The 17,498-nt window shown below is 49.1% G+C and overlaps 1 protein-coding gene across 2 annotated transcripts in view; it reads right to left on the bottom strand.

Annotated features, from left to right (window-relative positions):
• Window positions 1–9,656, bottom strand: part of FXR2 (FMR1 autosomal homolog 2) — a 31,436-nt gene extending 21,780 nt beyond the window's left edge. The window contains exon 1 of one of the 2 annotated variants that reach the window (XM_028701946.2): window positions 9,259–9,656. In XM_028701946.2, the coding sequence (XP_028557779.2) occupies window positions 9,259–9,309 (51 nt within the window). In that variant the 5' untranslated portion in view covers window positions 9,310–9,656. The remainder of the gene's footprint in view (window positions 1–9,258) is intronic. The other variant, XM_028701947.2, reaches the window with a different exon arrangement.
• Window positions 9,657–17,498: the final 7,842 nt, after the last annotated feature.

Here is a 17,498-nt window from a genome sequence, read left to right as displayed (position 1 = left end):
GACAGCTTCAAGATTAAAACCTGAACGGCCTGGCTTGCACCAGGATTGACATTTGCTAACACTTGTAAGTGAATGTTTTCTGGAACTGCTAGGGAAAAAAGGGTTCAACAGGCAAATGGTTAGCCTGGTTAACGGACACAGATGGATAAACATGTGGGGGATGGCATTTTTGAAGGGGGAAACCACGCTTGGATTAATCATTGTTTTCTGATTTAGGGAGGCCAACTCCACCCCTGAATACAGGCTAAAGTATTCCACAAACAACCATTCTCTGCCGCAGCCTTAACCCTCCAGGCGTGTGGCTTTTAGAAGACGGGGTGCAGCCAGGCCCCTGCCTCTCTCTTCATCTCCTGCCGCCCACAACACGGGACATCTGGCACTGCCAGGGTGGGGAAGGGAGGGCAGCAACAGGGCTGCAATCAAGGGAGGGAGGCCTGAACATGTTCTGAGTTTGGAGCGTGATGAGGGCAGGGAGAAATGTCCTGCATGTCTACAGAGTGATGGGAGGAACAGGTGTTCCTGGGGACAGATGTCTTCTCCGCCAGCTGCTCCGCTACGAGCAAACGGCCACACGCCTCCTTCCCAGCTCCAGAGGAAGCCGGCTTTAAGCGGAGTTCACTGCCCAGTAAAGCAATGCCACTATTCCAGCACGCACAACTCACTGGGGCAGAGAAAACCTAAGCTGGCAATCTCACCACTCGACCAGCGACCAGCGACCGTTGGAGACAGCAGAAAGGAGTTACCTCTGGTTGGAAGAGGCGGCCTGCATATATCCTTGACTACATGGCTGCCTCCCAAGACTCCTTTCCTCAACAGCATGCTAAAAATCTCTCTCCTCCTCGTCCCAGGACCTGGTGACCTCTTTAGCAAGTCTGGATGCTACCCGCAATTGGATCGCCCCAGCAAAATACTCCTGCAGGCCCACATGGAGGGCGTAATAAAAGCCCGCCAAAGGCCCATCTCAGCCAGCACCCTGTTCTTCCAGAGACCCACCAGTTGCCCTCTCCCTTCTTGCGGAGGCACAGCATGGCTTTCATGGCTAACAGCCATCGACGACTCTCTCTCTCATCTATGAAAGTGTCTAATCCTCTTTTAAAGCCACCTGGCTGGACGGACATCCCTAGCTCCTGTGGGAGTGAGTTCCGCAGGTCAACTATGAGTTGCATGAAGAAATATTCATCGGTCCTGAATCTTCCAACACTCAGCTTCAGTGGATGTACACGGCAAGAGAGAGGGAGACTAACTCCCCCCCTTTGCTCCCTGTCTATCAGTCTAGTGGGTGCATCCTTAGGTCTTAAGACACAGTCAACAGTTAGCCTGGCCGTTCAGAGAGCAGCGAAGAGGCAGAGGGGGCACCGTCCAACAAGGACCCGCAACTGTTGAATGTGGGCAGGATCAAAGATTCTGGAGCCTTTGTGAACTACTCCATGCCTGCCCTCTCCCACAGCCTGCCGAGCTCCAAGAATCCCCTTTAAAGCCCTGCTGCGCCTGAGGCTATATACGTCTCCAGGCCAGCAGAGAGAATCTCATTTATCATTCATTCAGCACAGATGGATCAGCCCCCTTCATTCCATGAGGCCAGCACACAGGAACATTTATATCTCCCACGTTCCACACCTCAAGCCTGGACTACCTGCCCTCTGGCTTACGCTGCTAGGGCTAAATTAAAATTGCAGTGTACAACCTTTGCAATGCTTGGGACACCAAGTGAAAGAGTTTCAAGGAACCCCCCCTTCAAAGTTTCAAGCCCTCCACGCACACAAACCGCTTCCATTCACGAGCAACTCTACAACTTGAGAACCCCTGAATTTGCAGAGGATAATTTTACTCTTTGGTGGATCGCTGTACAGCAGCCGGACACTAAAAATTATCATTGTTGCTGCTGCAAGCGATATAGCCACTGTCCGCTAGGCCGTCTGTGCACAACTTATTTGACATGCAGCGATATTCCACAAGCATTCTCTCCTGCGGGGAACATTTATGCAAAGCTGCTTGCATAAAGTATTTTCAGCCCCAAACAGGGTAAAATACAGTGGTACCTTGGGTTAAGAACTTAATTTGTTCCAGAGGTCCGTTCTTAACCTGAAACTGTTCTTAACCTGAAGCACCACTTTAGCTAATGGGGCCTCCCGCTGCCGCTGCGTGATTTCTGTTCTCATCCTGAAGCAAAGTTCTTAACCTGAGGTACTATTTCTGGGTTAGCGGAGTCTGTAACCTGAAGCATCTGTAACCTGAAGCATCTGTAACCCGAGGTACCACAGTACTTGAAATCTCAAGTACCAGCATAAAATTCCAGGCACCTGGTCAGCCAGGACTCTCCCAGATCTAGCACAAGATATCCAATACAGCCACATCTGACTTTGAAAGAGGAAACACCTTGAAAAATATGGGATTGTTAAAAGCAAAGGAAATCAGCCCTGAGTGCTCACTGGAAGGACAGATCGTGAAGCTGAGGCTCCAAGACTTTGGCCACCTCAGGAGAAGAGAAGACTCCCTGGAAAAGACCCTGATGTTGGGAAAGATGGAGGGCACAAGGAGAAGGGGACGACAGAGGACGAGATGGTGGGACAGTGTTCTCGAAGGGACCAGCATGAGTTTGACCAAACTGCGGGAGGCAGTGGAAGACAGGAGTGCCTGGCGTGCTCTGGTCCAGGAGGTCACGAAGAGTCGGACACGACTAAACAACAACAAAAGAAAAGTTGAAGAGGGAAGTGAAGAGGGTCAAAGCTCTCTAGAAGGCGTGGAGGTTGATCTGAGCCACAGTAACAGAAGCTCAGTCACAATGCAGAATGTAGATCAAGAAAGGTACCACCAGGGCCAAGAAGATGACAGCGTGGCTAACAAGCAGCACCGAAGGCTGAAGCCTTGTCGAAGTGAACACAAACTCTGGCAAAAGAAATGCAAGGAGACAATAAAGGATGCTTGAAGAAGAAGAATAACAACAACTGAGGAGCACATCACTAAACACATTAAGATCAACAATAAAGAGTTGTTCAAGAACATTAGAAATACATAGGAAACCAGCTGGGGAGGTAGTGGGTCCTTTGGATGACAAGCAAGTCAAAGGAGGAAAAGGAGATTACAGAGTCCATTCTGTGCACTTGTCCTCGCAGAGGAAGATGTGGAGCAGGTCCCTGTGCCTAAACTAACTTTCGCAGGAAAGAAGTCTGAGGAACTGAGGTGAAGAGGGGTCACAAGAGATGAGGTTGTAGGACTTAATGACAAATTAAAAGCCGAGAAATCACCAGGTCCAGATGACAGCCGCGCAAGAATTCTCAAAAGAACTGAAACGTGAAGCTACCAACCTGCTACGAAAAAAAATATGCAACTTATCCCAAAGTCCAGTCTTGACACCTGACGACAGGAAAGTGGCTGCTGTAAGACAATTTTTTTTTAAAAAAAGGGATCTAGGGGACCCTGGAAATTACAAGCTGGATAGCTTAAGAACTGTGAAAAGCTGGTGGGAAACATGTTCTTTGAGAGTGTCAACAAGCACACAAATTTTCAAAAAGCTACTGCTAAAAGCCCTCACCCAAAACTCCTCACTAAACTCAGCAGTCATGGGATAAGAGGAGAGGGACCCTTTGGATGAGTAGCCGGTTACAGAAGAGGAAACTGAGAGTAGGAATAAACTGATTGTTCTCCTCATAGAAGGATGTAGAAATTGGGGTCCCCCAAGGGGTAGTAGAGACATCACCTTGCCAACAAAGGTCCGTATAGTAAAAGCTCTGGTTTTCTCAGTAGTGAGAGCTGGACCCTAAAGAAGGCTGATCGCTGAGGAACAGATGCTTTTGAATTCTGGTGCTGGAGGAGACTCTGGAGAGTCCCATGGACTGCAAGAAGATCCAACCTCTCCATTCTGAAGGAAATCAGCCCTGAGTGCGCACTGGAAGGACAGATCCTGAAGCTGAGGCTCCAATACTTTGGCCACCGCATGAGAAGAGAAGACTCCCTGGAAAAAACCCTGATGTTGGGAAAGATGGAGGGCACAAGGAGAAGGGGACGACGGAGGACGAGATGGTGGGACAGTGTTCTCGAAGCGACCAGCATGAGTTTGACCAAACTGCGGGAGGCAGTGGAAGACAGGAGGGCCTGGCCTGCTCTGGTCCAGGGGGTCACAAAGAGTCGGACACAAGTAAACGACTAAACAACAACAAGGATTGGTATTGGGACCTGTGTTTTTTTAGCTGCTCATAAATAGTCAAGAGTTAGTGGTGAGCCGTGAGGTAGCCAAGTCTGCTGATGACACCATTTTTTGTGGAATTGCAAGAGACTATAAATGATCCAGCAGGGCCCTTCTTTTCGTTCTTAGGCATGAGACCTTGGGGGGTAGCTCGATAGAAATGTCAATCCTGCATTCAGCAGCTGCAAAAAAGGCAAATTCCACATTAGGGGTCATTAGGAAAGGGACTGAAAAATAAAACTGCCAATATTGTAACAAGGATATACAAATTTATGGTAACCGTACTTGGAATACCATGTACAGAAAAGTCCAGTATGCATGTTGTAGAGCTGGACACGGTTCAGAAAAGGACACACAAAAGGATCAAGGCGTTTGAGAAACTCCTCTATGACAAAATGTTATATTTGGGGTTTTCAGTTAATAAAAAGGTGAGAATTGGGGGTGGGGAGTGATGACAGAAACGTGTACAATTATGTACGGTGAGAAACAGGGTAGAAAAATGGTTTTCTCCCTCTCATAAGACTAGAACTCAGGGACATCCGATGAATCGGATTGTTGGGAATCTCAAAACAGCAAAGGAAAGAACTTTTTCAAGCAGCGCATAGTTAGAGCCAGTGTGGTGTAGTGGTTAAGAGTAGTAGTCTCGTAATCTGGGGAACCGAGTTCATGTCTCCGCTCCTCCACATGCAGCTGCTGAGTGACCTTGGGCCAGTCACACTTCTTTGAAGTCTCTCTGTCTCTCACAGAGTGTTTGTTGTGGGGAAGGAAGGGAAAGGAGAATGTTAGCTGCTTTGAGACTCCTTCGGGTAGTGATAAAGCGAGATATCAAATCCAAACTCTTAAAACTTTGGAATTCACCCCAACAAAGTGATGGCCATGAGCTTGGGGAGGTTTTAGAAGAGAATTAGACAAAAGGCTATCAATGGCCACTAACGAGGAGGGCTACATTTTACCTCCAGTATCAGAGGCAGCAGGCCTCTTGACTACCAGTTGCTGAGAATCACAAATTCTGTTGCACTCAGCATCTGGTAGGCCACTGTGAGAACAGGACACTGACTCAGCTGGGCTCTTATGTTCTTAGATCAACTATTACTTAGTGGAAGTTAAAACTTAACAGGACGTAGTCAGCTACCAGTGGCAAGGCAATACCGCCATGTGTATTACTGCCTACGATCGATATTCTGCCAACATGCAAACTCTGTTAAAAAAAGGAAAAAAGGCCAGCCCATTAACCTTACTCTTATGCTTCAGGTAGAGTTACAACCCTGTTATTTTACTCTAGCCGGAAACAGCAACGCTGGAGATGTTCTACAAAGGACCACCAGGAGTGACTGGCGGGCAAAAGCTCACCTTTCAAATTCTAAGAAATAAGGTCTTCCATGAAAACCTTTGGGAAGCCCAGGAACACACAAAAGAAATGATTTGTGGCTTGTGCATTTGAAAACAAAGTTGGAGCTACAGTAGCCAAGGAGCTGCAGAAATCTTTGAAGAAGAAGCTGCTGAAGTCGAAAGACGGAAAAGAATATGGGCAAATCGTATACTTCAGCTTGGAAGTTAGTTAGCATACCCTGCCTCTATGGATGCAATTCTATAAAACGGGGTGTGGTGAAGAATATGCCACTGCCAGGAGGAACGTGCAGTCTTTAAATCCTGTTCAGAAGCCCAGCACCTTTCCACAGAACGACACAACACTTAGCTCAAGTAGAGTGTTCCCACTTTCTCCTCATTCAGCTTTCTCGCAAGTCCACTGGGGCACATACAGCTTCCGGCAGCAGGCCCCACTTAAGCAGTTGCAAGGGAGGTGATTGCAAACAAGCACTGCTGGAAGGAAGGATCTAGACAGCAAGGATTCCTCAATGAGACACACCAGGGATGAAATGCAGCAGAGATGCTTGTTGCACACTTGCGCCCCAAGCCATTTGAGACAGTTACTTAAGAGTAGACGTTTGCAGAAGCTGACATCACCTGAGTCCCTAGGAAACACAGACTGCCTTTTACCAAGAGACACTATTGGGTCTGCAAAGCCCAGTATACTGTCTGCTCTTACTGGCCCCAGGGCCTAAATGTATTTTCTGTCACCTGCGGCCTGATTCTTTTAAACAGAGACATCGGAGATTGAGCTCAGGATCTCCTGCATGCGAAAACAGGTGCACTACCAATGGAGCTACGGTTTAAGAACCCCACGTCTTCTGAAGCCCCCGTTTCCCAGGCTGAGAGTCTTTTGAGGACATGATGTGTGTTTCCTGGTGGTAAAAATGTTATGCGATAAGGTAGGGTTATGAGTTTAAAAATAAATTACTTGATAAGGAATCTATGGAGATGCCACAGCAAAGAGCACGCAAACAGGCTAAAAATAACCCACTCCATTACGGGAGACGAGGGTTAGCCCCTCAAATATTTCTTTGTCTTTTATTATTCTCATTACTGTTACTGATCAAATTTGTATACCGCCCTTCATCCGAAGATCACAGGGCAGTACACAACATGAAAATACAAAATGAGAGCACAAAATACATAATAAAACAAAAACATACCAGCAATCCCCCTTCCACAAACACATTTAAAAGGCCACAGAATGCTAACCAGCCAAAGGCCTGGTCATAGAGAAAGGTTTTTGCCTGGTGGCTAAAGATAAGTAATGAAGGCGCCAGGCAAACCTTCACGATTCAGGGCCATCTACTGGTTGTGACTCCATTCTGAAGTGGGAGTCTAAAATTAGCAATAGACAATACACTGAGCCCCCACCTCCCAACCTTGTGATTAGGTTTCAAAATTCCCCGAGGCCTTTCTAAACAAGCCATCGCTTCTCACTACAGAATAGGGACCAGAGACAAAACATCACTCCTCCACACAGGCCCAGTAGCGCTTGGCAGGATTCAGAATCTCTCATACCCTAGATATCTTGGGCTTCCTCCTTATCTATGTTTGACCCTTCATGTTGGGCAAAGCAGCATTCTTGACAACTAGGTTCAGTGACGATGAAAGCCCCAACTTCTAGAGAGACTGGCATTCCAAAGGGAGAAAAAGCCCTTTTCCAATATGGAAAAAAAGGTGTGGATCAGGAACTGACGAGCACACTGGAGCCTGGGAACAGCTTGTTGGTCCTAATTTAGAGACACTGAAAGTTACTTGAGAAATTCATGTCTTGCTACAATGAAGAACTGCTTTTAGCCCACTAAAGGTAATTCCACAGAACATGATTGGATGCTCAAAAGAAGGGAACTGCAAAGAGCAGGCCTTGAATCTGGAAGGCAGGCTGAGATCTCAGCTGGGCCCAGCCTTGTGCAAGCCGGATGGACGATTAATTTCCCATCGGAGCTAATCAGGGAAATGCATATAAAGTAACTCAGCATTTTATTATAGCAAGACAGGGTGACACTAATCCCACTGATGGGAGAGACCCATCACTCCACTTGCCTCGTAACACATTTGAAAGCACAAACAAACGAAGTTTTCTCCTACTGCGCCAAACCACTGGCCCTGTATGGTCCATTAGGAGACGCAGCAAGGACCAGGCAGAGGGTCTTTCCTTCGCTGCCCTACCTGAGGCCCTTTTAGCTGGAGATGTCAGGCATGGAACGTGGAACTTAATACTCCCACCATTGGACAGTGGTACTTTCCAAGGTGAGTTTATTCCCTCCCTATTTTAACAGCACCTGCTTCATAAAGATACATACAGAGTCATTCCCTACAAGGCAGGAAGTTACTTCAAGGAGGGGTGGAACTGGAGCACCTTCCTTATAAATACATTTACTTGCAGCACCTGGGCGGAAGCAGCACTTTGGGAGGGAAGAGCCTCAAGTCAGAAGGAACATGTGTCAGTGCCAATCAAGCAGCAAACAGATACAGTTACAAGATCTCCCATCCTTATTTCCTAACACAATAAAGGAGCACTAAACTCGACTGCAGTGTGATATAAATATATTTCTGCCTGCTGGATGGCTGCTGACTAATACGCTCATGGCATTTCAAGGTACTCTGTTTTGGAGGGAGTACCTTACCAGGAAAGGCAGGCATTAGGATGTAGGGAAGGGACTCCAAAGATGTGCCTGACAGAGGAAACTTAAAATAAAAATAGCAGGTAAGTGCAACATGAGGCTCAAGTGACACAAGAGACCCCTCCTTCCCTCCAGCCCAGCCTGTCCATGAGATCAGGCCTTTGGAAAGGAGCAGAGGCCTCTGTTAAGCTGATCCCTGGGCATTGCAAAGCCATGACATGAGCGCTGCACTGGACTCAACCCTTCTAACCCATAGACGCCGACCTGGCGACCACTCGCAAGCAACCTCAGGCTACACTCCCAATCCACCCAGCCCCATGATCTGCAACACACGCCCAAACCATGGCCCTTCCTCTTAAGCCTAGAGGCCCAGAGATCCCCCCCCCCGCCCCACAACGGGCCCTCTGACCCCTTCAACCCCACACCCAGGGGGGAGTCTCCTTTGCAGAACCCCAAGGGCCCTTGCTTCCCCCTTTCTTCACTTTCCAGAACCCCCAACCCCACTTTCCTCTTAAGCCCCCCCCCAAATGCCCTCCTCCCCCACGCTCGCTTTTGCAAAAGCCACCAGACAGAAGAGGAGTCTCCCCCCCCCCCATATTTCAACCCCGCCCCACAACGGGCCCTCTGACCCCTTCAACCCCAAGCCCGGGGGGGGGGGGAATCTCCTTTGCAGAACCCCGAAAGGCCCTTCCTTCCCCCTTTGCAGGGGCTTCACTTTCCAGAACCCCCAACCCCACTTTCCTCTTAAGCCCCCCCCCAAGATGCCCTCCTCCCCCACGCTCGCTTTTGCATGGCCCCTAGAAAAGCCACCCAACAGAATAGGAGCCCCCCCCCAATATTTCAACCCAGGGGGCTACAAAACGTACAGGATTGGGGGGGGGGTTTGAAGTTGAGACAGACACCCCTCTGCCTCTGGGCTCCCCACCCCTCACCCTGGGGGGGAAGGCCCGGGCGACCAGCGTGGCCACCGCCCCCCCCGCCCGCCCGCCCCGGGATCTCCATGGCAACCCCTGGGGCCCCGCCCACCCACCCCCGGTCTCCAGGGCAACGCCTGTCCCCGCACCCCGGCCTCCTCACCTTGTAGAAGGCCCCGTTGGAGCCCCGCACCTCCACGGGCAGGCCTTCCATGGGCCCCGCGGGGGACGAGGGGGAGGGAGGGGCGGCCGCCGCCAAGGAGGGGGAAGGAGACGGGGAAGCGCCGCCCCGGACACCGCCGCCGCCCCCCCGGGGTTGTGGTGCCGCCGCCGCCGCCGCCGCCGGTGGGGGGATGGGGGCGGGGCGGGGCCCGGCCTCCTCCGGCTCCGCCACCGTGACCGGCCCCCAGCCGCGGCCTGGCGCGGCCCGGACTCCGCTCTCGGCCTTCCGCGGCCTCCTCCGGCCTCCTCCTCCGGCTTCCCCGGCGCCGCCGCCGAGAGCGAGAGAGGGAGAGAGAAGGAAGGAGCGGGAGCGCGCGCGCGCGCCTCTGAGGGAGGGAGGGAGGGAGGGAGAGCGAGCGAGACCTCCCCTCACAGAGAGAGAGCGAGCGAGGAGAAGGAGCGCGCGCGCTGCGCTCCGCCCCCTCCCTTTGGCCGTGCGTGCCTCTGCGTACGCTGCGCCGGAGGAGGAGGAGCCCTAGGACCACGCCCACCGCGCGCCGGAGGCTCCAATCCCCGGGCGCCTCCGCTGCCTTTGGCCAATCGCCGGCGAGCGCTCGCGCCGAAGGGCGGGGAACAGGAGGGAGGAGCCTGCTTGTGACTCTTCTTATCTCGCTCTCTGCGCCGCCGCCGCCGCCGCCACTCAAACAACTTCTCTTGTTTCTCCTCACGCCCGCCTCCCCTCTCTCCCAAGCAACCAATCGAAAAGGGAAGGGCGGGGTTTGCCGAGACGCCAATCACAGCGACGAGGCGCAGGCGCGGCAGGCTTTCGGAGCGTTGGCCAACCCCGGGGCAGAACTCGAGCGGGTCCCGCCTCTGCTGGCCAATCATATCCCCCCCCCCCTCCGGAATAAGCACCGCCCCGCTTTTTAAGAGTATTCTCGAACTCGCGGGCGTCTTCCTCTCGAGCGTCGCTCAGCGTCCTGCGCTGTGGGGGCCCCGCCCCTCTCCCTTGGAAGTGCCTATCACATGCAGGGTCCCGCCCACAAATCAGGCTCTCCCTTTCCTTGATTGGATTTCTCTTCATGTCAAATCGACAGGGCGGTAATGTGAGGGGAGAGGAGCCCTTCCCCGCAACTCGGCCTTTGGCCACGCCTACATTCTTCAGCAGACCAATAAAATTAGACACCCGCCTCCTTGGTCTACGCTTCTCGAATGTCAGTCACGAGAGGCAGGTGCTGTTATCCCGCCCCTTTCCTCAGAGCTGCGGGTTCGCGCCCCTCGCGGCGCTAATTTGAGTTTGAGGGAAATAATAATTATTACTATTAATAATAATACTAATAATTATTATTATTACTATCATTGAAGAAATAAACTTAGTATATTTTACCTCAGCTTTAAATGCAATAAAGACTTTTAGGGTACTCCAGTATGTATACACCCACTCAGAACTCAATATTAAATTAATAGGACTCCTTAATAGTCAAAATATTAGCAAGCCTGTTGAAAGGTCTCTAATAAAACGAAGAAAAATCAAAACAGCACAGGAGATCACAAAAATGGGAACTGTGGGACTCTTAAAACCAAATAGCCACAATGACTCTGGTAACATTTGGAATTTACCTCACACAAAATGGCAGCCGTGGACATTTATGTGGATCTCCATTATGGTTTTGATCTATGGGCTATTATTAAAACGAGGCTGCAATTTAAATTGCATTTTTAACCTGTATTTTAAATTGCCCCCCCCCCCATTATGTTTTTATTGTAATTTTACTGGTGTTAGCCGCCCTGAGCCCAGCTCTGGCCGGGGAGGGCGGGGTATAAATAAAATTTTATTTATATTATTATTATTATTTATGTGTGATTCCACAGTAGGGAATGAGCCAGACATTCCTGAAGGCAGGGCATTTTTCCACAACCAAGATATATATATATTTTTTAAAGTATGCAAAATGCCACAAAACCTTCGCTACGTCGTCCATATTTTCTCTTCAGAACATCAAATTTTGCTGCTTTCATTTTTAGAAGCCTAACAGCAGGAATCTTGCTGTTTCGATGGGATTCAAAAGTTCTCCATGCAGCGAGAGAAAAAGAAAAACAACACAGGGACGCGCAACCAAAATGGCAGCCGCATGGAGATTTCATGAATTTGGGCCCTTCGACGACATTCTCCTCAGGCGGTTTGATGAATACGTTGACCGTTGCCTTTCACAATATGGCGGCCACCTGCTGGCGATCCCATCACCGGGAAGAAGTTGCCTCACGCCAAAAAGATGTGATTTACCCATCGTAATCCTGAGAAGCTTTTGGTCAACCTGGTGAGGGGCGAAAAGTAAGGCTGAGGTGACCAGCCCTGACAGGTGAAATATACTCAGAGTCGAGTGTGGATTTCATGCTCTTTATTCAGCTCATAGTAGTGAGGAATGAAAGTTCCCCCAAAATATCTGCCTTATATACATTATTTACAGAATGGGCTGCATGTGATTGGCTAATTCTGGGATTCTCCTGTCGGCCAATCAGGTTGCGGATCCACTTCCACCTGGAGCTGGATTGGGTGGCTCCTGCGGACCAATCATACTGCTGCATTGTTCTAGGACCAATCAGACTGCTGCATTCTGGACCCTATTGTTCTAGGACCAATCAGACTGCTGCATTCTGGACCCTATTGTTCTAGGACCAATCAGACTGCTGCATTCTGGACCCTATTGTTCTAGGACCAATCAGACTGCTGCATTCTGGACCCTATTGTTCTAGGACCAATCAGACTGCTGCATTCTGGACCCTGTTGTTCTAGGACCAATCAGACCGCTGCATTCTGAATCCTATTGTTCTAGGACCAATCAGACTGCTGCATTCTGGATCCTATTGTTCTAGGACCAATCAGACGGCTGCATTCTGGACCCTATTGTTCTAGGACCAACCAGACTGCTGCATTCTAGATCCTATTGTTCTAGGACCAATCAGACTGCTGCATTCTGGACCCTATTGTTCTAGGACCAATCAGACTGCTGCATTCTGGACCCTATTGTTCTAGGACCAATCAGACGGCTGCCTTTTGGATCCTATTCAACTCAGTACATAACAACAGGGAACGAAAGACTAGAAAACCAATCCAGTTGGGCTCCTCTCCCAAGATCCCCAGGAAGTGTTGCTTTGTGCTCTTCCGCAGAAGAGATCCCTTACCAAACTAGAGTTTCCTGCTTTGAAACAAAGTTTAGATAATGTTGTGTTTGGTGCACTCTAGGTTTCATCCATCCATCCAGTCCCTTTAAAGAAAATAATAATAATAATCATCATCATCATCATCATCATCAGCGTCTGCTCCCAATTGCTTTGTTAATTAAGCGCTTTCACCAGGGTTCTCCCAAATTCTAGACAGGGGTCAGCAAACTTTTTCTGCAGGGGGCCGGTCCACTGTCCCTCAGACCTTGTGGGGGGCCGGACTATATTTTGTAGAAGAAAAAATGACCGAATTCCTATGCCCCACAAATAACCCTGAGATGCATTTTAAATAAAAGGACACTTTCTACTGCTTCCCGGACCGTCCGCGGACTGGATTGAGAAGGCGATTGGGCTGGATCCGGCCCCCCGGGCCTTAGGTTGCCTACCCATGTTCTAGAAGAAGAAGAGGAGGAGGAGAGAGAGAGAGGAAGGAAGGAAGGAAGGAAGGAAGGGAGAGAGAGAGAGAGAGAGAGAGAGAGAGAGAGACTGACTTCAGGTCAAAACTTCTGACCCAGATGGAAGACACAAGATTTGCCCACCCTGGAAGAATGGCAGATGCAAGTGATAGACTACATGGAATTGGCAGAAATGACTGGCAGAATCCGAGACCTGGGAGAAGAGTCAGTGGAAGAGGACTGGAAGAAATTTAAAGACTACCTGCAAAAGCATTGCAAAATGTATGAATGTTAAAATGATGCAGGATATAAAGATAATATGGCATTAGTGATACAGTGGAAAGGAATATGTAAAAATGTTTCATAAGACTAAGGGTAAAGATAGAATAATATTATGTCAAATTTAAATACATTGATATAAAGGGAAGACATAAAATTGGAGACATAATAGTTGAAACGTATAATACAAAATAAGATTTGAAAGAGGGGGAGGCACTGCTGAACAAGATTGTGTAAAGGGGAACACAGAAAAGGGAGATGTGAGGGAGTCTGGAAGGAGGGTTAAGAAAATAATAAGTAAGAAACTGGCTTTTTATCTCTTTTTTTTTCTTTAATGTCTTTTTTCTTTTCTTTTTTTTGTGTGTTTTACTGTATTTTTCTGTTTTTTAAGTGATTGTGATGGTGTTTTTCTTTTCTTTTCTTCTTTTTTCGTTTAGACTGTGAAGTTCATTTTACTGTTTAAAACCTTAATAAATATCTTTTTTTTAAAAAAAAAAACTTCTGACCCAGATGTTCCTGGTGATTAGCTGCAGAATATAAGTTGTCACTTTGCATGTACTCAGAGGTGCTCTCTCTTTCAGGATCCAGGCCATTGAAAACAGTCATGGGAACCATCTCTGGTCATATATACAAAAACAAATCTCACTGGCCTCCTTCCCAAAGGCTAGAGCTCCATCTAGTGCCCATCGCTTCACACTGTGAGCTCTCTCTCTGGCTACTTGGGTGTATAAAGTTCCAGTTGTGTCCAAACTTTTTTCAAAGAAGGGCAGATTTGATGAAGTGAAGGGCCGTGGGGGCTGACCATAGGGCCAGCCAAAGTTGTTGACTTTTTTTTTTTTTGGATTGAAGTTGTTGAGCATTTTTAAGGATTTTACCCCAAAGTTATTGAGTCTTTTTAAAAGGATTTTACCCCAGGAAGTAAACTGCCACAGGAGCCAGATTAGGCCCCTGGAATAGACATGCAAAACACTGAGAGCAACCTGGGCCAGATTCAGCTAAGGACTGAAGATGTCAAGGAAATAAACAACTACAGTATCTGACTTTTAGAAGACATCTGAAGGCAGCCCTGTTTAGGGAAGTTTTTAAAGTTTGATGTTTTATCGTGTTTTTAATATTCTGTTGGGAGCCGCCCAGAGTGGCTGAGGAAACCCAGTCAGACAGATGAGTGGGGTATAAATAAAAAATTATTATTATTATTATTATTATTATTATTATTATTATTATACCGTAAGAAGAGCCTGCTAATCAGGCCAATGGGTCCATCTGATCCAGTATCCTGTTCTCACAGTGGCCAGCCAGAAGACCATTATGGTAAATGAAATATATTAAGAGTTGTGTAGTGATTTCATGCTTTTTATTGCAGCTCGTAAGACAGTGAATGAATTGCCCCCCTCCCACCCCGCCAAACCTCTGGCTTTATATACATTATTTACGCAATGGGTCCCGTCTGATTGGCTGATTCTGCTTCCATCCTGGAGCCTGATTGGGCTGCTCCCTCAGGCCAATCACTTGTTGCATTCTAGGATCCTACCTGCCTAATAGGCTGTTTGACTTCCTCCTGGGGCCTGATTGGGCTGCTCCTGCAGGCCAATCAGGTTGTTGAATTCTAGGATCCTACCTGCCTATTGTTCTAAGATCCAAGCTTGGTAGAACAAAAGGTAAAGTTAAAGGACCCCTGACTGTTAGGTCCAGTCATGGCCGACTCTGGGGTTGCGGCGCTCATCTCGCTTTACTGGCCAAGGGAGTTGGCATACAGCTTCCGGGTCATGTGGCCAGCAGGACTGAGCCGCTTCTGGCAAACCAGAGCATCGCACGGAAACGGCGTTTATCTTCCCGCCGGAGTGGTACCTATTTATCTACTTGCACTTTGAGGTGCTTTCAAACTGCTAGGTGGGCAGGAGCTGGGATCGAACAACGGGAGCTCACCCCGTCGCGGGGATTCGAACCGCCGACCTTCTGATCAGCAAGCCCTAGGCTCTGTGGTTTAGACCACAGCGCCACCCGCGTCCCTCCAAGCTTAGTACATAACAGTAAACCTGCAAGCAGGACTTAAGCTGGATCCTCAAGCCAAAGAGATAAGTCACTATACAACCTTTAGAAGACATCTGAAGGTGGCCCTGTATAGGGAAGCTTTTAATGTTTAGTGTTTTATATGTTGGAGGCCACCCAGAGTGGCTGGGGCAACCCAGTCAAATGGGTGGGATATAAATAATAACATTATTATTATTGCTATTATTATTATTGCTATTACTGTTATTATTGAGTAAAGGTAAAGGGACCCCTGACCATCAGGTCCAGTCGTAGCCGACTCTGGGGTTGCGGCGCTCATCTCGCTTTACGGGCCGAGGGAGCCGGCGTCCAGCTTCCAGGTCATGTGGCCAGCATGACTAAGCCGCTTCTGGAGAACCAGAGCAGTGCATGGAAACGCCGTTTACCTTCCCGCCGGAGTGGTACCTATTTATCTACTTGCACTTTGAGGTGCTTTTGAACTGCTAGGTTGGCAGGAGCAGGGACCGAGCAACGGGAGATCACCCCGTGGCGGGGATTCAAACCGGCGACCTTCCGATCGGCAAGTCCTAGGCTCTGTGGTTTAACCCACAGCGCCACCCACGTCCCATATTATTGAATAGGATGTCCCTATGTTGGATGGTATGCTGTGAGTGTTGGCAGTATTTTGCTGGATGCACCAAAGGACAGCTTCTTCCTATGTTCCTCTTCCAAACTGTTGCTTCACATGTGGCATGGATGACGTTGCTGTCGCTGAAGACAGGGAGGCAATAAGACAACTGAAGATGCGCTTTGTATCAGGTGAATTTTCGTGACTAGAGCAAGCAAGCTTGGGGGGTAGGATGGAGTGGGCAGTAAGGAGGTGTCTAATAAAGCTTTCCACTAGGGATAGGGGCTGATATCACACACTCCTGGGTTCTCCAGAAGAAAAGCTGTTTTGACAAGGATGATTGCGCCACCTTACTTGCAAATTTTAACCAGACTGCGGGAGGCAGTGGAAGACAGGAGTGCCTGGCGTGCTCTGGTCCATGGCGTCACGAAGAGTCGGGCACGATTAAATGACTGAACAACAGCAACAACATGCAAACTGTTTTGCAAGGTACAAGGCAGCAGGTCTCTGCCCCGAGGGACTTGCAATCACAGGGGAGTGGGTATCTAGGAAGCCCACGTTTCTGTACCAGCCACTGAGAGGAGGATAGGTAAAGGTAAAGGACCCCTGACCATTAGGTCCAGTCGTGACCGACTCTAGGGTTGCGGCGCTCCTCTCGCTTTATTGGCCGAGGGAGCCGGCGTACAGCTTCCGGGTCATGTGGCCAGCAGGACTGAGCCGCTTCTGGCGAACCAGAGCAGCGCACGGAAAGGCCGTTTACCTTCCCGCCGGAGCAGTGCCTATTTATCTACTTGCACTTTGTGCTTTCGAACTGCTAGGTTGGCAGGAGCAGGGACCGAGCAACGGGAGCTCACCCCGTTGCGGGGATTTGAACCGCTGACCTTCTGATCGGCAAGTCCTAGGCTCTGTGGTTTAACCCACAGCGCCACCCACGTATAAGCTGTAGCTTATTCTTACAAATTGTCACAGGATGTGTTACTACGGGGGGGTTAATGCCTGCAGTCCATCTATGCCACCATCTTGGAGAAGATGTTTTCCCCAGTGGGAAAAGGATGTTGCCCTTATATCCCATTTCTCAGGCCCTTTAGGAGTTTGAGGAATCTCAGGTCCCAAAATCCCAGGGATGCTTGGGAATGGCCGTTGTCACTTTTCCCAGACTGGAAGAAGTACAGTGGTACCTCGGGTTACAGATGCTTCAGGCTACAGACTCCGCTCACCCAGAAATATTACCTCGGGTTAAGAACTTTGCTTCAGGATGAGAAAAGAAATCGTGCGGCAACAGAGGGAGGCCCCATTAGCTAAAGTGGTGCTTCAGGTGAAGAACAGTTTTAGGTTAAGAACGGACCTCTGGAACGAATTAAGTACTTAACCTGAGGTACCACTGTAGTTTGGATTTTGCTCATAGTATTTGTAGGTCTTGCTTTGTTGTCGCCCTCAGTGCAGCTGCAACTTGCTGAAATGCGAAGAATTAATCCCTTTCCCAAAAAACCTACGAGCCAGTGCCACTTATGACGTCCTCCAGTCAAGAACCTCTTCGGTTCACCCTACACTGTCCCTGCCAGTGAGATCAGAGAATGCAGTTGCAGAGAGGGAGGAATTCAGAAGTTGGGATTTCTGGGCTCAGAGCTGAGGGGAAGTGGGGCGTTCTGCGACAGACGAGGGAAGAAAGGGTCAGAACTGCAGGGATTTATGGGAGGAGAATGGCATGCAGAAGGGGTTATGGGAGCC

This window comes from Podarcis muralis, chromosome 13 (assembly GCF_964188315.1).
Source record: "Podarcis muralis chromosome 13, rPodMur119.hap1.1, whole genome shotgun sequence".
NCBI lineage: Eukaryota > Metazoa > Chordata > Lepidosauria > Squamata > Lacertidae > Podarcis > Podarcis muralis.
The sequence above is the reverse complement of the archived record's forward strand: the minus strand, read 5'-3'. Positions and strand labels throughout refer to the sequence as shown.